Source organism: Erpetoichthys calabaricus, chromosome 2, assembly GCF_900747795.2.
Source record: "Erpetoichthys calabaricus chromosome 2, fErpCal1.3, whole genome shotgun sequence".
In the NCBI taxonomy this organism is placed as follows: domain Eukaryota; kingdom Metazoa; phylum Chordata; class Cladistia; order Polypteriformes; family Polypteridae; genus Erpetoichthys; species Erpetoichthys calabaricus.
The window spans coordinates 237,029,049-237,052,393 of NC_041395.2; the positions used below are offsets into that span (position 1 = coordinate 237,029,049).

The window sequence follows — 23,345 nt, forward strand, 5'->3', positions numbered from 1 at the left end:
TGTGAAAAAAGGTATCAGGCACCTTTCCAAATCTCAAATAAATGCTCTGTTGGACTCTATTGGAGATTTTGCGACGAAAATGGTTATTATACACAATGTAGAGCTTATATTGTTGGTATGTTCTGCATCAGTGACACTTCTTCATTAAGGGTCAGTAGAGCACAGTCCCAACAAATGTTGTGTAAAATAATTAATAAGGTATTTACCTTATTGTTGAAATGTTTATAACAACCTTCAGCTTTGACTTCTTAAGCAATTTATTTTCCGATTTTCTACCAAATGCCGAAATTAATTTAGGGTTATTATGATTAATCAATGTAATCGACTAAATATTTTCATCAAATTATATATTCTTAATCGACTAGTTGTCCCTACCCCTATACCCCACAGTGTGCATGGGCATGCGGAGAGTCTCTGTACTGTTTTTGAGCAGGCTAATCACAGAGGCAGCTGCACCACATTCAGTGGAAGAAGGTTCCTACAAATATCAGGCAAAATGCTCCTCTCTGTGGAAGTATTTTCACCTGAAAACCTAGAGAAATGGTTGTTCATTGTTTAAAAAGATTGTGTTCCACAACAGCACTAGCTCAATGCATGAAAACCTGCCAACGGACAAGCCAACAATATCATAAGTAACCCACTTATACTTACTTAGTTGTTCGACAATAGTTCTTTTAGTGTTGTGAAGCTGGTTAACTAGAGAAATTCATGCAAGTGATTAGTGTTAGGATGAAGAATAAACCCATGATATTTCTTCGAAAACAAAGATTAACTGCCTGCTAAATGGACTCGTCATTTGCCACCATTATTATTTGCCAGCTACTAAAGTAAAATAATGTTTCAGTCGTTAAATATGATAGACTAGACTAAAATAATTTTTAGTAGTTAAATACGATAGACTCATTTGTTGAATGCACTTGTTAGTTTATGTTTAGTCAGAGATGCATTTTGACTATTTGCTGATTTATTTATGCTAGGGCCCGCATCTAGTGACTCTTATCTTTCACCTCATGGATCTGAAAGATAACTACAGTGGTGGTGGTCTAAATTGAGAAGCAGTAAAATTCTATATAAAAATAGGTCAGCTTTATAAAGTTTTTCAGGCATTTTCTCCAATCATTACATTGTAAATAAATCACAATCACCAAGTGATCAGGCTGAGTCAGTAAAATGTATTTTTTTAACCCAGCGCAGTTGACACAGTTGATCTAAACTGAAAGGATGTTTGTGGCATAGCAACACATAGCTAAATGTCTGTCCACAGTGGCGCTGCTTCTGACAGATGGCTTTTATCAAAAGAAGTACAATTTCTTCTGCAGTTTCAATTGTCAAATGTGAAGACCATGCAACTCAGCAAAATCCTTGTTTTATCATTAAAAGGGGTATGCACATCTTAAGTATAATGGTTCTGGGCTCTTCCTATGTTCTCTCTTAAATCGGTGCAGACAGGCTAATTACCAGTGTTCTTGAAGAATTATGATGAATGCCTCTATAAGGTGTTCTTCGGGGTAAGAGTTTTCTCCTACTTCACTTTGCTTCCTATGTCTGAAACAATTACAAAGAGTTATTTTTTTAAGCAGCAGATCTGTTCTGAATAGACTAAATTGTGTGTTGCACATAACCTTTTATGCAGGAGTTTTGATGGATTATCAATGCACACTTATTGTTTGGGGGAACCAACTGATTATATCTTAGTTGCTTTTGAAAACGTCAACAGTTGCTGATGAATATCAAGAATTTTGAAATGAATGAAAACATTTGTCCCTTTGTGTGAGTTATTTTAGTTGTGTTTTTTCCAATATTCTGATGTTTTCAAATTCTATATGTAAAATTATTCAGTATTTAAATACAGCACACATTCATACACCTACTTGAATTATTTGCTCAAATACAGTTGTAAGATTAATCAATGAAGTAGTTAATAAATTAATTGTTTACAAAATAATCGATATTGGCAACTCTGATGAAATTACATATTGTGGATGAAGCCACGTGAGGACTGGTGTCCTTGGCAGAGCTGCATTGAGAATCTTACATGGCCAGTATGCCCATAGCGTGGAAGGAGATGGGGAGACAATTTTTTTACAGGATGTTGTCTCCCCAAGAATGCTGGATGGCAGCCTCCCTGGGCTGCGATGTCACCACAGGTTCCCACAGGGTGTCTTGGGAATTGGAGTTCATCAGCTCAGCCCTGTTGGGTTCTGTGGGTGCCAGACTGTAGACTGGTGAGTCCTGTTGTGTCTGGCTTCAACTCCAACCAGAAGTTCTTACGAGTTACAGCTTTGGTACACCGGAAATGCTCCCGGGTGTAATATAAAAAGTGCAGCCCTGCTTCAGTCGGAGAGCCAGAGTTGGGAGGAGGAGGACAAAGCTTGAGAGAGCAGCAGAGGAGGCTGAAAGAAGTCAAGGTGAGAGACGAAGAAAAGCAGAGTATTGCTGTGTGCTGTAATTGTGGTGTGGGAAACACTTGCTTTGAGAAGAATTTCCCACAATACAAGAGCCTTTGTAAATAACAAACTTGTGTCTGAGCCACTGTGTCGGGAGTTTGGGGAGCTGCAGTGCTCCCTAGGGACCACAATATAAAAAAAAATCATTCATGTAGTATCTTTAGTACTGGGGTTTGAAGGTCATCCTCTGCATTAAAATAAGAAATGCCTGTTGTTTTAGTGTTTAAATTGTGCATTTACACCTTCAATTCAAGGCTTCCCATTTGTAGTTATATTAATACATGCTAGTGAGGAGGTATGGAAATCCTTTAATATATGCTCTTTTAAAAGGTAGCTACAGAAAAAAAAAACAATGAAAGGAGATCGATATCAGGAATATATCATTCAAAAGACTTTACACTGTATTCTAATTTTCACTAACTGCTAAATCTGAAAAAGTCACTAAGGAAGCCTATGTATGCAGCTTTCACTTGGTGGTAAAGAAGCTAGCAGTATGATTCTCCAATTTCAAAGAAGCACCGAATCCAGTGTGAATATAAATGTACATATGTAGAAAATTGTTTTTTCAATTGTTTGGTGGCCTCACACTGAATAGTAAACACCTGGCTGAACAGTAGTTAGCACTGTTACCAGATCTGCTGTGTGCTTTTCAAATTGAGCAGTAAGTGTAGTCTTCATGTTCAGTTATTTGGCTTTTCGTTTTTCATTTCAAAGCCATTTGATTCTAAACTTGAGGTGCTGCCACTTCAATTTACAACTGCAGCTCAGAAGCACTTCAGGTGAGGTTGGAGCCTGACAAAGTAGGGCTCACCAAACCCCACAGCACCTCCTGGCAGAACCCACGGAACCCAACAGGACTCAGAAGTCAGACTCCATTTCCCAAGATGCTATGTGGGAATCTGTGGCAATGCTGTAACCCAAGAGGACTGCCATTTACTGCCCCAGGGGAGACAAAACCCCGACTGAGTGTGTCCTTACCTGGTAAGGTTCCCAGCTGTCTCTCATATTATATTTTGTAAGATGATGACAATGTCAGAGAGTATAATAATGATCTGATGCCAATCGGGACATACCAGGCACCAGCATCTAATTGTTTGACTGATTTTTTGTGATGTGACAGGTGCATAAACTCACATATTCTATTAGTTAGGGTTAGGCTTAAAAAAATAAACAACAATCGTGCACTGATTGGATGCTAATGTATCCTAGTTTGTATAGGTAGACGAAGAGTGTTAAGATGGAGTCATGGTTACATACACATGACTATTTAATTGTGTTGCATTTTAGATTAAATTAAGAAAGTAAGTTTATTCGTGAGAATATCTTGTGCTATCACATATTACATGTATATAGGGTGACTTGGACAGTTAAAATCTGGCAGATACAAGAAGAACTCACACACCATCAATATAAAGTGAGGCAATTGCAGGTACTTTAAATACTTTGTTACTGGGTGTTAACTACAGGATTAAGTAATGAGGGTAGTGTGACATCTTTTTCTATCAGTACTTTCTATCTCAAATTTATTTTTTGTTTTTCTCATGCACATGCAACAGATATTTGACCACCTTAATAGGAGTAGCACATAAAACCAAACTCTTCTTATCCAGCACACTTAAATGTGCCCTCTATAATCCCAGGAAAAAACTAACCAGGAAAAGAAATGTCACATTTACCCATCGTCAAGAAGCAATTTTCACTCTGATCATTTTTGTTACTTTCTTATTATTATGCAAAACATGTTCGTTAAAATACTTATATGTCTATGATTTTATTTTTTTAAGAATTGCATGGGGGGGGGGGCATCTTTTGAATACACAGACTGAGCTTCTACCTTGTGTTGCTTTCTGCCAGTTTACCACAATGTTTCATTCCTTCTCCTTCCTTTATCATTTTTTCATTATCCTTTCTGGTTTTTTTTCTTATAGAACAGTGCTGACACCTGTTCACTGAAACGACTGAAACCGAGTCTTCATCCCTCACCCCCTCGAACTGGGACTTCAGTGTTTTCGGAACCTCTCCTTGTATGTATGAATATTTCAGGGAAAATGTAAATAAATGCATAAGCAAATGCACAAATAATAAAAGTAATGATAAATGTGACGATAAATCAAGAGAAGGGCATTAGATCTGAACGTACTAAATACATGTGCCACAGAATATGTTTTTTGTTTGTTTATTTTTTAATTCACTTATTTAATTTTGCCTGTAATATTCCTCCAAAGGCTGCCAGAAAAATAGAGCTTGAATTTAAAGCTATCACTTTCACTCTTCCATGTCCCTGAGTCTGCATGGGCATGCAGGTTACATGAGTGAAAGCAAAGCAGCTTTGCGTGAGTTTCAAAGCATGCATGATTGGGTCCTGCGATGAAGTGGTCCCCTGTCCTATACTGCTTTCTTCCTTGCACTCAGTGCTGACTGGATGTGCTCCCCATTACCGACTCCAAAGTTGAATTTGAGAATGTTATGTTAAAAAGTGGGTTTAGAATTATATGTCGCAATACTCTTGAAGGCATTCACTTGAGACACCCTTGTTTACAAGGATGGTGCCGCTCAATGCACAACTGTCTCAAAAAAGCTACCAAAGTTTATAACCGCAGCGTCTGGATGTCCACAAGTGTCCTCCAAATCATATAGAATTAACAACTTGACTTATTCTTTACTGATAATATCTACCTGTCTTTGATTAAATCACGTACGTTCCCTAATTTCCTTTTTGTCATGTATCTTCTCTCTGGACTACTGAGAGCATGGAGAGCTCGTGCTACAAGCCTCTATCCTGGCTGCATATTAGAAAAGTCATGTCAACAGGAACAGTCATGTCTCACCTGCGTTTTCCTGAAACAATGGAGTTTTGGAATCAGGTGCTCTTTGTTGGGGGAAAGATGTTACAGTTCATGAAGGCATCTGCACTTTATTGTGTAGCGTGCACCCTCCCACCAGGACAAGCCAATTGATAGCAAGAAGGAATGTTGTGTAGTGTGAGCCTGGCATAGTGCTGCTCTGTAATATAAAGCACGGGTTGAAGGAGTGAATTCTGAAGTGCTCACAAAATCCTTTCTTTTTCTCCTCCTCCATTTCTAGGTAGGTCATATTGGAGGAGATTTAACCACTTAGTGCTCTTTCCCAGTCAGCCGTGTCCAGAGTGTGTCAGAATAGCCACTGGAGCATGAAAGGAGATTTTGAGAGATGTTTATGCATCATTACTGGACAATGATGTGGGATTTAAACCAGCACCTCTCAAAGAGACACTCCTCAAAGTATCGATGTGTCAGCTAACTGCTGATCATTAAGGGACCAGCAGCTTGGAAAACCAGCATAAAACTTCCACGGTCTCATAAAAGACAACTTTGTGACAAGGAAGATGACGAGCCATGCGTAGTTTGAAGTGAGCTCTACGTACGGTACAACCTCTGTCTCCAGCTGAATGGTTTCCATTTGTTGGCCCTTCAATGATTACATTAGTAGCATGGAGAAGTAAACTTCTGTGAGACTTTGTCTAGGTCTGCCTAAGGACTGAGTTGGCTAGACACTGCCCCTTTCTCTCCAGAGATTGTGACAAATAGGTTAAAGGGGACATTGACCCTTTTAGAATTTGGAAATTCTGCAGGTCAAAGCTACCTATATACAAAACTCTCAACCCACGTACAAGAAGGGGGCAGGAATATAAAAGTGTCCAGAAGAGCTTGCTCCTTTTATACTCTACAAACACACTAGAGCGCGAATGTCGTGTTCACATCTGCCGAATTAAACCTGACTGCAGGGAAATTTCTCCACAGTTCTTAAAAAAACACTCCAGTGAACTGGAGTTACTAGTTAGGTATGTTATTATTTGCATTAGAGGAGTCTTCACACATATATTAGAATTCTAAGTCTGACCCCGTCACAATTTTCATGCCAAAAACGCCACTATGTGGCATTCATTTGCTGCTAATGCTTTAGGGATGAGAGCAATGTCATGTTGGAAGATTCCACTACCATTAGGAGACAGAAAAAATTAGCACTACCAGAACTTCTTCTTTGGGAAAAAAGCATATGAGCCACCAGATTTCTTATTGTATGCACTGCGCATACAGTACAGGTTGAAAGATGACTATCAGACAATCAGAGTTGGAGTAGATATTTAAAAATGTAATCAGATACAAATTACCAATTACTTATCTCATGATGTATCAGGATTACTTAACTCATTACTGCCTGGAAACAGCAGTCACATTACTACAGTAATTACTTTACTTTTATATTAGTGCAAATGAATATCAACTGGGAAAAACAGGAATGACAGCCACCATTCAATATTTTAATGAAGAACAACTAAATAGTTAATGTAAACATATAAAACATCAAGCAGTGTCCTTTATGCCACAAAAAGCACACTTAATGAGCAAAAATCTTAATAATTAAAAATAAAACAGACTTAACCACTCACCTACTTCATATATTGCATTGGTAATAAAACACAAGAATACAAGAACATTTATTGACTGAGAGAAGCCAGCCTATGGCAATGTTTATTGTGTAAAATAATAAATATGCCCATATCTCGGTGCCCTTTACACTATCACAAAAAACTACTGGTAATTTAAAAGAAAGCATTTATATTTTGTAACTAACTACCTTACATTCACAAGCAATTGCCTTACATTTACACAGACTTTTCCATTTTAATGGGAAAGCAAAAGAGATGTGACAAAAAAAAATATGTGAGGATAAGCCCATACATTTTCCAGCTCATGATTCTAATTGTGTTTCCATTTGATTGAGTATTGAAAACTTTTTTTGCCTCTGTAAACCTAATTCCTTATGAACTCTTTGAACAAGAAGCTGTACATCACAAGAAACAAAAATATGAATGTGGCTATCATATGTTTAATTATGGAAGTTCTTGGACACACACCAGTTTATTTTATGTTATGTCATGAAATAATACACGTCACCAGTACAAATCTGACCTGCAGTAAAATATTGTGCATGTGTAGTGTGAGTCAAGCAGTGGACACGGTAGCCATAATTGTCCCCTCAAACAGTACGTGAAATGAAACTCCTATGCTTCAAGTCATTTAAGACATTTGCATATTATTTGCTCAGAAACATGTGTAAAGCAAGTTAAGTCATCAACTCAAATGTGATTGCTGGTATTTAAAATGTAACATGTTACTCTACTTTGCTACTGGGAAATGTACTGTAAATTAGATAACAGTAATGTGTTACTTTGTACTGTATTACCCCAAATTGTGCTAACCAAATAACTTCTTCTACTGCTCAGGAGATAACTAACTGCTTGTGTTCTTCAGACCACTTCACCTGAAAAAGTGCATTTTTAAGGGCAAAACATGCCTCACAGGTCTACTACAATATTCATCTCTGAGAAGGTTTTGGTAGACTCACCTTGATAACACTTCCTGCTTCTGTCGTACATAATTAATTGTAATTAAATGATCCAGAGTTGCTTTTCTGATTTTTTGCACACCTAATATCAATTCCCAGACATCAGAGTCAAGAAGTTTGCATCCCTGCTGATTTCCATTCTGTTGATATGTTAGTCCCTGATCCTCGTCATCTTTCTTAGAAAGTCAAGGCTGGGGGTGGAGGCTGTCAAAAGGCAGGCCCTGTTAAAGCCCATTGCTGCCCTCCTTGTTTGATTTTTTGGATTATACAAAAATAAATTGTATTGTATTCTTGTGAAACATCAGCAAGCTGAACAAGCAATGTTACTCATCTACTGCTAAAGGTGCCCTACTAATCATCCATCCATCCATTATCCAACCCGCTGAATCCAAACACAGTGTCACAGGGGTCTGCTTTAGCCAATCCCAGCCAACACAGGGCACAAGGCAGGAACCAATTCCAGGCCGGGTGCCAGCCCACCGCAGGACACACACAAACACACCCACACACCAAGCACACACTAGGGCCAATGTAGAATCGCCAATCCACCTAACCTGCATGTCTTTGGACTGTGGGAGGAAACCGGAGCGCCCGGAGGAAACCCACGGAGACACGGGGAGAACATGCAAACTCCACGCAGGGAGGACCCGGGAAGCGAACCCGGGTCTCCTAACTGCGAGGCAGCAGCGCTACCACTGCGCCACCCTGCCGCCCCGCCCTACCAATCAGCACTGTCTTATACACATTACAGTTTCTATTTGAGGCAAAACAGACAAAATGATGAGCAGTTGGGTCTCGAAAGAATTTTTATACATAATATTAAGTGTGATGAGATGGGATGGTGTGATTTTTCACATTTCTCACTGTTTCTGCATGGTTTTTCTTCTGGGTACTCATATTTTCCTCTTATATCCCCAAAGATGTGCAGGTTAGGTTTACAGTAATCCCTCGCTATATCGCGCTTCACCTTTCGCGGCTTCACTCCATCGCGGATTTTATATGTAAGCATATTTAAATATATATCGTGGATTTTTTGCTGGTTTGCGGATTTCTGCGGACAATGGGTCTTTTAATTTCTGGTACATGCTTCCTCAGTTGGTTTGCCCCGTTGATTTCATACAAGGGACGCTATTGGCAGATGGCTGAGAAGCTACCCAACTTACTTTTCTCTCTCTCTTGCGCTGACTTTCTCTGATCCTGACGTAGGGGGATTGAGCAGGGGGGCTGTTTGCACATCTAGACGATACGGACGCTCGTCTAAAAATGCTGAAAGATTATCTTCACGTTGCTACCTTCTGTGCAACTGCTTCCTGAAGCGATATGCTGCACGATGCTTCGCATACTTAAAAGCTCGAAGGGCACTATTGATTTTTGACTGAAAAACAAACTCTGTCTCTGTCTCTCTCTATCTCTCTCTCTCTCTCTCTCCCTGCTCCTGACGGAGGGGGTGTGAGCTGCCGCCTTCAACAGCTTAGCCTACAGCCCAGAATTAAATTAAGCAGGGCTGAGCAGTTAATATTATTCTCTGTATGTCAAATAGTAAATAATAAATGATATTTTACACTGATGTTCAATGCATAACAGTAAATATCTGCAGTTTTAATGTTATTTTTCTTAAACCTTTCCAAACAAGCCTATTTTCAATAGCTAGGCACATGATGATGATGATGGTGAAGATGATGGTACTACTACTGCTAAGAAAAGTTTTATGTTTTTCTCCAGAAGATTTCAAATAAACAGGAGTAAGGAGTCTTTTCAGCTAATTTGTGTTTCTGTTAAGTAAAAAGAAGTGATGTATTTTAATACATTCTTGCTTATCATGGCACTGAACAGTGGTGACATGTTGCATGTTGGTTCGACATGCACATAAGAATTTCACTGTACTCTGTCCATGTCAAAATACTACAACTACTGCTTCCAGGCCTGACTGGGCAAAAGGCAGGCAACCAACCTTTGACGCCCACACCTATATTCACAGTCACAAAGTGACAATTTAGAACTAGCCTAACACTCACATCTTGGATTGTTTGAGGGGAATACTGGAGTATCAGAAAGAACCTCAATACAGTTTCAGGGAGCATGTACAAACTACGCACAAGCTGGACACAGCATTCAAATGTAGGAGTCTGGATTCACAAGTCAGCAACACTAGCCACTCTGCCTCACAGTAAAATACAAGAGCAGAATAAATCATAAAAAGACACCATCATTTTAAGTCTATTATATGAAATGGTTAACAGCACAAAATCTTTTCACTTTTATCTTCTAAACTGTGACTTTGTATATTGTCCTTTCATCAACAAACTAAATTACTGCCATCTGCACGGAGGGGATAAGCATCTGGAAACAAGCTGTAAACTTGGCAGTCATCAAAAAAAATGATAAGTACTTTTTGGTTTTTAAGTGCATATCCAGGATATTAACGTAAGTGTAAAATCACTTTTTGTGAAGACCTTGTCTCTATTTTTGTCATTTTCATACCCCATCAGTGGGCATTGTTATACTTATTTATTTTTGATGGTTGGTGAAACTGGGCTGTAAACAGGACCATGTTATAGAAATAATAATTTAAGTCTAGGACAATGCTTGACGAGTTATGAAAAAAGGAAAATAAAATTAATAATACCTTTAAATGAATGCCTTAATTGCATTTTTATCGTGACCTTTCATTGTGAACATTAGTCTAATATGGAAGTTATAGTATAGAAGTACAGGATGACTTTTTACAGCCAGGACTTATGTTAGCTAACTTAAATACTAGCTTATTGATAATTAATAAGGTCCCATATGACAGGTTGGGCATCAAGCTATAAATAAGAAGTGTGTAGTAATTCAGGGTGTAGAGTGTAGATGGGTGCAAAATCAGCTAAAACACAGGAAGAAAGAGGTTTGTGGCTTTAGGAACTTCATCAGAAATATTTAATATTAAAAGTGGTGTCCCTCAGGGATCAGTGCTGGGGCCGCTGTTATTTTAAACATATTTAAATAAATTTATATCTAGCTAGTTGCAGATGATACCAAACCAGGTGGAGTGGCAGATAACACCAAAATCAGTCAAATCATTACAGAAAATTTTGTACAGCATACAGGATTGGGCAGAATTGTGGCAGATGAAAACTCAATGTAAATAAGGAATAAGGCATATAGGAAGTAAAAATGTTAGATAATACTACACAGTGGGAACACAGAAACATGAAAGTATCTGTTATGAGTAGGACCTAGGATCATAGTGGACTCTTCACTAAATTTTGGTAAAGTTCTAAATTTAGTGAGTTCTGGATTTGAGAATTTCTTTCAATTTCTAAGATATTAGAGGTCACTGCCTGCCACAAAATCAGTGTGGCAAGTCATTCAAAAGAATGGATGGCAGCCTGATTTCATATTGTTTCAACACTACGGATTTAGAACGATTTATTACTTTGACAATATAAACTTTGATAAATGCTGCTATTAAGATCATGGAGAAGCATATGACCATAATTTGTAGAGTTTTTTTACTGATTTACAATTACCAAATAATAAATGGTACTTTAGGAACTTTCTTATTAGGGAATATAAATCTATTGATTATCTGATAAAACAGTGAATAACTAAGATTTCTTTTAAACGAGTGTGCTATTTAAAGAATTCTGAACTTCACTTTACCTTAGCATTTGATTGACAATATTTAGCAGTCTAAGCCTCATGTTTCCATATTCTCTCTGTAGGACCAAACGCCTACATGAAATATATGTTCACTCAGCCTTATGTTATGAAGTTCAGAAACTGTAAAGCCAGGAATAGGAATTGTACTTTAAGTATACAAAATGAAAAAATATCCTTTAACAACAACAAAAAAGAATCATGAGAACTCTTACATCTTTAAGAATTAACATATTATGGCCAAGAGCAAAACTTGTACCTACATTTTCGAGTCCAAGCTAACTGATCATGACAAGAACATGGAAATTTCAGTGTAGGTTCTGTTTATTAATGTATTGCTTTGACACTGGATTCTTCCACAGAGCCCTATGATGTCAAAATAAATTATTAGGTTCCTTATCCTTACAGATATCTCTTTCCTCCTTAGATTTACAATTTGAAATGCCTTCTTTTTTATCTAAATGAGAGACACTCACAGTTGCTCTTACAACAAAGTCTTTCTCTACCCCTGCTCTCATCCAGATGTCTTACTTTGCCCCCATCTTTTACCATTTTCACATCTGCAAAAAGAATACCCTCCAAATTTATCTCCCCAATAACTGCACTGAAACACATAAAGGCACATTTTGTCAGCTAATTTCACAAGATATTTTTAGTATTGGATGTTAAGAAATTCTTTTCTAATATTTTAATGTTAAAAATGCAATTTCTGAAACAAATAGGTCAGGAATCATAGAGCACAATCTTTTTATCTAATACAGCCTTAAGTTGTATTACTAAATGTCTAAAAGAAACATGCTGGCAACTCAAAGATACTCTGAGTTTTTAGCCATTTAAATATAATCTTACACATCACATTGCTTTAAATATCAAGTTCTTCATTGATGAAGAATACGAAAAAGTACTTTTGTCATATGGCTATAAAATTCACACCCTTGTTTCTTTCTGTATTTTATTTACTGTCCAAAATATTCACAACCCATCTGACTGCTTATTTCAGCTATTGATTTTATCTTTTCCCCTTAGTTACCACTCGGGTTGTTGATTTTAAAAATAGACATCATTTATCTTTTTACTGTGATACAGTATGTTAAGAGTTCAGTAGATTTCATATGGAAACTGCAAGAAGTACTCTTGTGCCTGTTATTTATAGGTCTTTTCAATGCTGAACCTCTGTGTGCTAACATTCCCAAGATGGAGCAGTGCAAGCAGAATCTAATATGGTTGTCAGTGAATTTCTTTTCAAACATATCTCACTCATTCAGTTTCTAAACTTACTTTTTTGTTTTAATAACTTCTTTCTATCATAACAAATGCACACTTAAAAATACAAAATTAGTCCTGATATTTCTATTTTATATTTGAGTCAGGTGGAGCAAAGTTTTATGCCTTCTTTATAGGGTGTCACGGTGGCGCAGTGGGTAGCGCTGCTGCCTCGCAGTTGGGAGATCTTGGGACCTGGGTTCGCTTCCCGGGTCCTCCCTGCGTGGAGTTTGCATGTTCTCCCCGTGTCTGCGTGGGTTTCCTCCGGGCGCTCCGGTTTCCTCCCACAGTCCCAAAGACATGCAGGTTAGGTGGATTGGCGATTCTAAATTGGCCCTAGTGTGTGCATGGTGTGTGGGTGTGTTTGTGTGTGTCCTGTGGTGGGTTGGCACCCTGCCCGGGATTGATTCCTGCCTTGTGCCCTGTGTTGGCTGGGATTGGCTCCAGCAGACCCCCGTGACCCTGTGTTCGGATTCAGCGGGTTGGAAAATGGATGGATGGATATTTTTTAATGCTAATAGCATATCATATAAAGATTAAAACTAAGGAAGGTTGATTATATTATATGCCTCTGCAGAGTAGTATTTTTTATTCCCTGTAATTTTCTGTTTTTGAAAAAAAAAAAAGACATTATTGACGTAATCACATTTAGAGAGCCTTTCTAAAATGTGATTTGCAGAAAGTGTTTTTTTTACATATTTTTTGTATATTATGTTAATTCATTACAAAACAAAATGTGGTCCTTATGAGAACAATTGGCTAATGTTAGCTAATATAACTTTTGCAGAAGAGAAGACAAACCTCAGCCAGTCTACTAATACCTGAGTACAGCCATGGTACTTTAAAGCTGTCGAACTGAATGAACAATCATAATTCATAAGTATGGTAGCCTATTACCCACCCTGTAAGTGTAAATAAAAATGTGCAGTTGTAGTGAACTAAGAGTCACTAAACTTTAGAGAAGAGTTCTATTTTTTGGTGACTCAGACTTACAGAAGCACTATAATATACAACATACCGAAAACCTAATGAGTCGATGGATCTCTCTTGTTTGGTGTACAACAGTGCTGACTTGTGGAATCATTGTAATAATGTAGAGGGTGTTTTCATGGCCCAAATTGGGTCTCTGGACAGAAGGAGAGAGAGGTTAGGAGCATGCACTGATACAGTGCATTGCCGCACCCACCACATGACAAACCAACTCAGGAACCCAGATTAGGACCCAAGTGTAGCCATGTTGGGGGTGACACCTCAGCACCACACTAATTCAAATGGAATGGAACCAGTATGAGATTTTTTTATGGTGGCTGGAGGGCCAATTCTGCAACCAAAACCCAGGTTTTTCCCTGCAGGTTGGAGGACCTACCTGCAGGGCTGGATGCAGATTAACATCATACCCAGGATGGAGCAATTGCAGGTTAAGAGCCTAGCGAAGTGGAGTTACTTTTGGCATTTATGGGATTCAAACCGGCAACCTTCCGATTGCTAGTGCAAATCCCTAGCCTCAGAGCCACCACTCCGCCCACTGACAGAAGGAGAGCAATGATTTAATTCCTTTGGATATTTGAACAGCAAAGATATGTGTACCCCATGTAAGGAGTAGTTCGACAAATATTAATCCATATCATGCGGCTTAAAAAGTCTCAGTGTGGTTCGAGGAACATCACAAAGAATTCATGTTAATACAGTGGTATCCTCTGCCACAGGACTGCAGTTCTAAATGGAACAAACTTTATACAGACGTGGACAAATCTGTTGGTACTCCAACACAAAAAAGAAGAACTCACAACTGTCTCTGAAATAACTTGAAGCTGACAAAAGTAATTGGCACCCATCATTGTTTATTCCTAATATAACAAAAATCAGACTTTGTCTTAGATTTTTGATTCAACAGAATATTTACAATAATAACAAATAAAAATGGCATGGACAAAAATGATGGGACCATCAACCTTTAGAGTCAATCACTACAAACAGCCTCTCAGTGGGACTTCTGTGCATGTGAACAAACAGCTCTAATTGTGTCAGGTTTGAAGGGTGCCTTCTCCAGACTGCATGTTTCAATTCTTTCCATAAATGTTCAATAGAATTCAAATTAGGGCTCATAGAAGGCCACTTCAGAATAGTCCAATAATTTGTTCTTAGTCAGTCTTGGGTGCTTTTAGCTGTGCATTTTGGGTCATTATCCTGCTGGAGTATACATGATCTGCGACTGAGACATAGATTTCTGATACTTTGCAGTATGTTTCGCTCCAGAATATCTTGACAGTCTTGACATTGACTCAAGGTACACCGTGCCAGAAACAAAGCATAACCAACCCTTCTCACAGTGTGAAGAACCTTATCAGAATTGACTGACGTTAAGTGTGGTTCTGCACAGGGGGCCAGTGCTTCGGCCGCTGCTATTTTTGATAAATAAAAATGATTTGGATAGGAAAATAAGTAACAAGCTGGTTAAATTTACAGGTGATACCAAGATAACTGAGTTGGCAGATATTTTGGAATCTGTTACATCATTACAGAGGACCTTGGGCAGCATACAGGTTTGAGCAGATTTGTGGCAAATTAAATTTAATGTAAGTAAAGTATTACAAATTGGAATTAAAAATATTAGATTTGAATAAACAATGAGAGGTCTGAAAATCACAAGTACACCTTATGAGAAGGATTTAGGAGTCGTAGTGGACTCAATGCTATCAAATGCCAGACAGTGTTCAGATGCCATTAAGAAGGCTAACAGAATATTAGGTTAGTACTAGGGTGTTGTACCGTGTTAGCCATTATGAATGTAGAGAAAAGCCAAGCAAAATGACACCTTTTATTGGATAACTAAAAAGATTACAGTATGCAAGCTTTCGAGGCAACTCAGGCCCCTTCTTCAGGCAAGATGTAATCAATATTAGGTTATATAGTACGATGGCAGAGTACAAGTCCAAGGAGGTTATGCTCAAGCTTTATAACACACTGGGTGAGGCCTCATCTGGAGTACTGTGTGCAGTTTGGTTTCCAGGCTACAAAAACAACATAGCAGTGTGAGAAAATTTTCAGAGAAAAGTGACTAGGCTGATTCCAGGGATATAGGGAATGAATTATAAGGAAAGATTAAAAGAGCTGAGCCTATACAGTTTAAGCAAAAGAAGATAAAGAGGAGGCATCATTGAAGTGTTTAAAATTATGAAGGGAATTAGTACAGTGAATCGAGAACACAACAAGAACACAGGGACATATGTGGAAACTTGATAAGGGTAAACCACAGACACATGGAATAAACTAACATGTAGTTTGGTAGACAGTAGGACTTTAGGGACTTTTAAAATTTGACTTAATGTTTTTTTTAGAACTAAGTGGATAGGAACGGCAAGCTTTGTTGGGCTGAATGGCTAATTCTTGTCTAGATTGCTCTAATGTTCAAATGGTCCTTCTAATGACAGGAAGTATCTCTAGCAATTGTTTTTTCAACAGAGAACTTGTGTTTAAATTAAAACCGACAGGCAGAAGTATGTGGAATTAGCTCATGAACCTGGGTTCATTCACATGCATCACAGACACACATCGACACACAAAAAACACAGCAAAGCACTCTGTATTAATGTGTTTCTCTGCATATAGACAGGTGTGAATCAGACCTTAAATGAAGGCACAATATGGTCTTTCTTTACACAGTTCCAGAAATCGTGGCAGTTTACTTTGTGACAGGACTCTATTTACCCAAAATCTGACTACTACCAGACATGTGCTCTGGGAGCATATTTAGGCAGATAGAGCAATCGGTGCTGAGGAAACAGTCAACAGTTGCAGACCTACAAATAATGAAATAGCTGCACAAGTAATTTCATTGCATAACAATCCGGAAAGGTAAAAAAAACAAATATGAGTATGAGAACCAATTAACTGAAAAAAGGCAATTATGTCATTTTACATAGGGTAGCCAAAAGTACATAATTTGCAATAATAATGGGACTGATTAGACTTCACATGAGTCAGTTTACTGTGTTGTACTTATTAAGGTCTTTACAAGTTCAGGGTTTTCTCCCAGCACATTGTTATTATCTTGCTGTTCAGTATGTGGACCTAATAAAGTAGCTATAGGTGTAAAAATATATTCATTGTGGTGTCAGATATTTTATTGGAAAAAACCCTACCTGCATTGAGTTTTTCTGGTTGATTCTGTTAAGGTTACTCAGGACATTATGATGCCAAAACATGTTAATTTATCACTTTCCTCTATTATTTCAAAGCAATACATTGAGTTGAATAACATAATCAATGTAACACTAAATACTGTACAACATTTACAAATGTGATTCTTTCATCTTTTCTTGTAGGCTTTAAAATATAATTAAAAGATTCCCTAATGTGTTACTATAAATTCATACATGCTGTCATATTAGGCAACACATTATCATGGAAAACAGTGTCCACATTAACCAAATGAACTATACAAGTGTTAAATGCTTGTACATTCTCAAAGTACCTACCTTACATAACCCACCTAACATGATACAGTAACTATGCGATAATAGCAGCAGAATAGTAATAAAAATGATATGCAGGAGGCAAGATGCAAGTGTAAACCAAAATTAATTTAATTAAGATTGAAATAGCATGAAAGTAAAAGTAGCAGTTTTTCTTTACTTAATCTGTCAAGTGACTTTTTGGGGTTAATGTGGATTATGAAGAGATTTGTTTTCAGAAGAACAAAGTAGCTAGACATTTATTAGAATCTTTGTTCAGAATCTGATGGAGAATGTTAAGAAAATTAATATCTAAGAGAAACTAAAATTCTAAACACTGTATTACTACTAAACACACAAAACACATTACAAATCATCTTAAAACACTGCTGTATTTCATTTATTAAAAATTAACAAGAAGTGCACAATACTAGCAAGTCAAAAACTGAAGATTCCTCATAAATCTGACTGTAATCACTTACTATATGTAGTATAAGTGCATGTGCTTTTGCTTTATCTTTTATTGTGCCATATAAGAAGGAAAGTGTGCATTGGACTGGCTTCCTGCACCTAGTGCTGCTGTGGATATGGCACCAACTCCCAGCAACCATGAATAATTGCATGAAGAAGTTGCGAGAATGTTATGTAATATCAGAAGGAACGCTGATATATGCTGCTTATTACACAGGAGGCATTCTACATCATAATAGTAATGACAGGAAGTATTTCCAGCTTTATTTATAGCAATACGATTAATAAAAGGACAATTTTGTCATTAATCAGTTTAAAACATTATGGTTCTTTTCTTGTTATAAATCCTCACCTCTGCTAAGTAATGAAGTATCCAGCCTGCTTCGATAGAATTACTGCAAGCTCTATAAAATTTGGGATAATTTATTTCATCCATATAACAGAAGCACTGAATAAAAAAAATGAGCCTCTATTGAATATATTAAGGCAAATCTCAAGATTCAATTTCATATTTTATTGTTTGAACTTGATATGTGATTATATTGTATCATGTCAAAATAAAACACAACTTAGTCAAAAGAAAATGGTCAATCATGTTGCAATAAAATGTTCAATAGAAATGAAACATAAAACTGGAAAGGGGGTTGGGTATTGCCTGTCTCAACACACCTAACACAATAATCAAAAATAGCTGGTGAATTGTTACAAGTGAATTTTGGCAGTGAACGTTTAAAATTGTCATTGTGTTTACATATATTTTAATAACCCACTCATTCCCACAAACCCACTTTCTAAAATGCCATATAAACCCTTATTCCGGTTAGAGAAACTGGGTTATTAGTCTCTGAGAAACCAGGTTAACATATATAGATTTCTCCATGTGTATAACCCAGTTATTTGGCCATGTAAACCCTTAGCTGGGTTACACTTACAGATTTTGTAGTCCGAGTCCATTGCACTTTATTAGCTTGAGGATGTCTTTGCTTTGCACACACTTCCAGCAGCTAAAGGCAAAAGGTCAGCCACAGCCACTGAGGCAAATGCTCAGGTGATAACATTATTCCTTCTCCTGGTTGAAATAATCTTTCTCACTATTTCAGAAATTGCTAAATTTATGTTGAGGAGCTGAACTTACAGTGCTCAAGAGCAGTAGAGATGCACGTTAAAAGCAATGTGCAATAAGTAGTCTGATTACTTTTTAAAGCAGTGAGCGATCTAATGCAATTATTTAATTATTTTAGTGAAGTAAAAATACCTGCATTATTATTATCGCAGTGGCACTGGGTGTAAGTCAAGATGCAAACGCTCCTTTACACCACTCCTTTGCAGAACTCAGTCACGTAGCCAATCACTGGACTGTGCTACATACAATGCAGTAACAGAAAGATATTAATAAAGTGTTGTTTAATTTTCATCCAGCTATTAGCCATAGAGACGCTAAAACAGTGTAATTTGGTGAAGCAATGGCCAGTGTTCATACCTTCAGTCATCAGTGGCTCATGTGGTCACAGGCTGCATACTATTTTCAGATTCACAGTGGCCGATGATAATGTTGAACTCTTTCTTACACTGTTTAATAACATTGGAGCATTTTGTCAAAGGAGACCTCCAGAAGATTAGTTGTGCATGTAAACACAGATTTAAAAAAAAAAAAGTGTTCTGCCTTAATCAGGCTAATAACCATAGCCTGGTTTTGTGTGTGCATGTAGGTGAGTGGGGTTATGAAATCCTGGTCTGTGTGACAGAAGGGCCTATATTTCAGCAAGCAGCCTGAGTATACTTCAGCTGGTTCACTGGTGGAAATCTACAATAAAGCTCTTGAATAACTATTTCTGGGAAAGTTGTAAGATTAATATAATAAGGATTTACAGCAGAAAAACATAATATAATGCTTAAATAACATACCAGTAAGGAGGGGTGGACAAATCGGTAGTCCGGACCCCTGGAACTACCAGTTTTTAATTCCAGACAACGAAACTACTCACAAAGCCTGGCGAACTATCAGAATTTTTTTTTCTTTGATCCATTCAATATTTTCCAAATCATATACAATTTAAGAAAAACAAAAGATCAAGTTTTTCATGTGTGATCTTGACTTGGGTTTCACTTTTAAAGGCAGCTGTTTATAGCTGCCATAATCACCTTCTAAAGCCCGGTTTATACTTGAAGCATCCATCTTGGTTGCAAGGGCAGCACAGCCAAAATGATATCAGACTCAGTGACACGTGCAGGGTTTTCACCACATTCTGCTCATGAAATTTTTTCTAACTTTGCAGTGATGCGGGTGCAGCACTGTACACCGTAAATGGTGAATTTTGGAGAAAGCTGGTTATGTGGGTGCCAGAATGATGGAGGGGTTCCATGTGATGCAACAAGTCATCAAAGTGCAGGGAACACATGCAAAATATTTGAAGTGCATCTCTTCATCATGTAGGTCACCCACTCATGAGAATATTATACTTGTCCTCCCTTCACCGCTCACTTGTGAGAAATATAGTAAAATTTTGCAGCAAGTGTGTAAAGCAAGCAAAAGAAACAGTGGCATTAGCTGTAATGCAACTGGGGCAGTGAGGGTAAGCATGCCAAAGTTAATTGTACCATCTTGTTGTTTACTGAAATATAAATAAAATAATAATAACATATGCTTTGCTATGGATTAAAACAAAAAAAAAGAGGAGAGGGCAGAGATGAACTGTTCCACTACTACTTCAGTACCAGTTACAAGTGAATGGAATCATAATTTCAAACAGCAAGAAGAATGTTTATAGCAGATTAAATACAGAGGAAATTCTGCAATGTAGCGGCTGCAGGGAACCACAGCCAAGTCAGAGAATGTAATGTGCTGTACACAGGGAACACCCAAAAACCACAAATTACAGCAATCCTTTGCTTTCAGAGAAACCTATTTTGAGAATTGAAAAGGTGAGAAAGCACAGTAACATTAGACTGTTTGCTATTACTAGTAAGTCTACAAGATCTAACAAATGTGGATGCAGTGCTGAATCATTTAATAAAATATACAACTTGGAAACAAAAGTGTATACTGATGCAGCATGTAACTCTATTCCAACTGCCAGGGCTTATTACCACTGAAAAAATGACCGAAATATTCAGCTGCTTATTGATCACATAGAGGCTTAAATGTTTCAACAGTGTTCATCCTTAGGAAATGGACATTAACCTTTCAAAATCAGAGAGCTATAGTCCATTACAAACAAATTGTGTCTTATGCAGTCATATAGAAGAGTCTAACATAAAAAAATAAAATAAAATGCTCACCACTGACTGATATGTACTCTGGGTTGTAAGAGGTATACTGGAGTCGGTGAAAATGCTAACTTACTATTAGCTCAAAAATGCAGATTGTGCAGGCCTAAACCTCATCTTTACTAACATAAAGACCCTCTTAATGGTCCAAGTGTAACAAATTTTAATGCAGCAGTATACAAAGATCACTGAGTATGGTCATCTAAAGGAGTATGACACAGTAAAGGACATTTTGCATCAAAGAATAAACCTGGAGGTCAAACTGATGATGTTTTTGACAGAAAAACTAATTGGTGGAATCTAAATTAGGCCTGAAAAAAATGAACATAGAATATTAATAGAGTAGTTCAGTTTCTGATACACATCAATATGACATACTCCTTTAAAGGCATCTATTAGGTAAAATATTCTCTTCCAAGATGTTGATTGTGTTTATATTGAGGTAGAAGAGTGCTATGAACTTGTGTGCAACCAAACCTTATAAATGAATGTTGCTGTAAAAAGTTGCAGGAAACCATCAACCCCATATATAAAGCTGGGTTACCAGGTTTACAGAGCTGCTAGCCTAGCAGACTCATATGCATTCAGTGAAATAATTCATGTGGGAATAACTAGCTAAAATGTATAATTTATCTGAACAAATTACATTGACCTAACTTAATATGTGTGTATTGAAACGGAGAAGTATTGGGTACTGTAAAAACAAACAATCATATGAAAACAATATTGATAATTTGACTGAGGAAATACAAAGGATCTTTATATAAATACTGTAGTTCTCAATATTATAAAAGTTATAATAGGAAGGTTATAGTTATATACAATAAGGAAGGTTTAGTAGACTGTAACAAGTACTGTAATACATCTAGAATTTAGAGAATATAAAAGAAAATGACAATTTGTGTAGTTTAGGCAAACGTGAAAAATTGCAAATGAAGGCAATAAATTCAATAAGAAAAACTATATTCATTTAAATTTCTTTAAACCTTTAATCACCCAGTAACATGATCATAATGCAAATAATTACAACCTGAAATTTTTAAATTGAAACATGTCAAATAAGGTAATACACTTATTATGTTTTACTTGTGAACAAAAAGTGTGGCATGTTTACTGAAATTTAGTACAGCATGATTGTTAAAACATTTATAAATACAAAAGTGTTGAAGTAACTAATAAAAATTATGCTGTCTGGCAATTTCTAAAAAATTAACAACTGCGTCGGTTTACTTAAGGTTTGATTTGGTAATGTGTTAGTTTTTGTTGCCCTAATAAACAGCTTTTAACAGACTGTATGTTATAAAATATATTATAAACTTTTGAAATTTCATTTTAAAAATGCAAAGTGAAAATTGCATATCTTGAGTGTCTTAATAATTGAATGATAATTTGTTAACAATAATAACATAGTCAATAAAATGTTTATTGAGAGGCAGGCAGGGTGCACAGTGGTTAAGGCTTTAGATTTCAAACCCTGAGGTTTTGGGTTCTAATCCCTCCACTGACACTGTGACCCTGAACAAGTCACTTCATCTGCCTGTGCTCCAATTGGAAAAATAAAAGAAATGCAGCCAATTGTATCTCCATCTCTTGTAAGTTCCTTTGGATAAAGATGTCGGCCAAATAAGTAAATCATTGTTAATAATTGGTTTATAACAGATAGCTGAACTAAAGTGTGACTCAGGACTTAAGATTTATGCACTCTCTTTACCAATGCACTTCTAGAAGTTAAATGTTCCAACCTAAAATAAAAACAGAGCTCCAAATCTTCCCATCCACATAAGTATTTTAGGTCTGATTCTGATTACCAGAAATATGTGCTCCAATTTCAGAAATTGCTGCTTTTGTATTAAAGGGATTTCTCCCAATTACAGCAAATGTGAACATTTTCAGGATGCAATAAAGCAAACATTTCATTAAATAAACTAGTTGGAAAGTTTTCATCAGATCTGCTATTATACCATCACTCACCATAACAATTCCGCCTGATTGCTCTGTAGTGCACATGCTCATTATAGGAGCCATGCCAATGGTGGTCCCTTGGAAGTAGATTCCACTGTGGGGAAAAAAGCAACAGGACAACCATAAACATCTGCATTGAATTCAAATTTAAATTCACCCATTGACTGTTTTAACAGTTTCCAATAAAACACATAATCTTCTCAAGTCTTCTAGTTCTTGTCTTCCTTCAAAAGTAAATTACTGAAAACTGCTTAATGAAAGAATAGCAATTACATTATTTTTCAGGTCTCAAGGATGTCCTGGAAGTATTCAAAAACATATATGGGTCCTTTGTTAGTGGATTTTGCTAATAAAGAATCTTGATGCATGGTATATTTTATGTTAGGCTCACCATAACAAGATCAGACGAAGGTTAATTCTCATTAAATAAGACAAAAAAGTGAGTGAAAAG

At 37.0% G+C, this 23,345-nt stretch overlaps 1 protein-coding gene across 1 annotated transcript in view; it reads right to left on the reverse strand.

Annotated features, from left to right (window-relative positions):
• The window catches only part of LOC114646896 (disintegrin and metalloproteinase domain-containing protein 12), a 604,012-nt gene that overhangs the window by 160,920 nt on the left and 419,747 nt on the right, over window positions 1-23,345 (reverse strand). Inside the window, 1 exon segment of the mRNA XM_028795286.2 lies at window positions 22,904-22,988. Coding sequence (XP_028651119.2) covers window positions 22,904-22,988 — 85 coding nt within the window.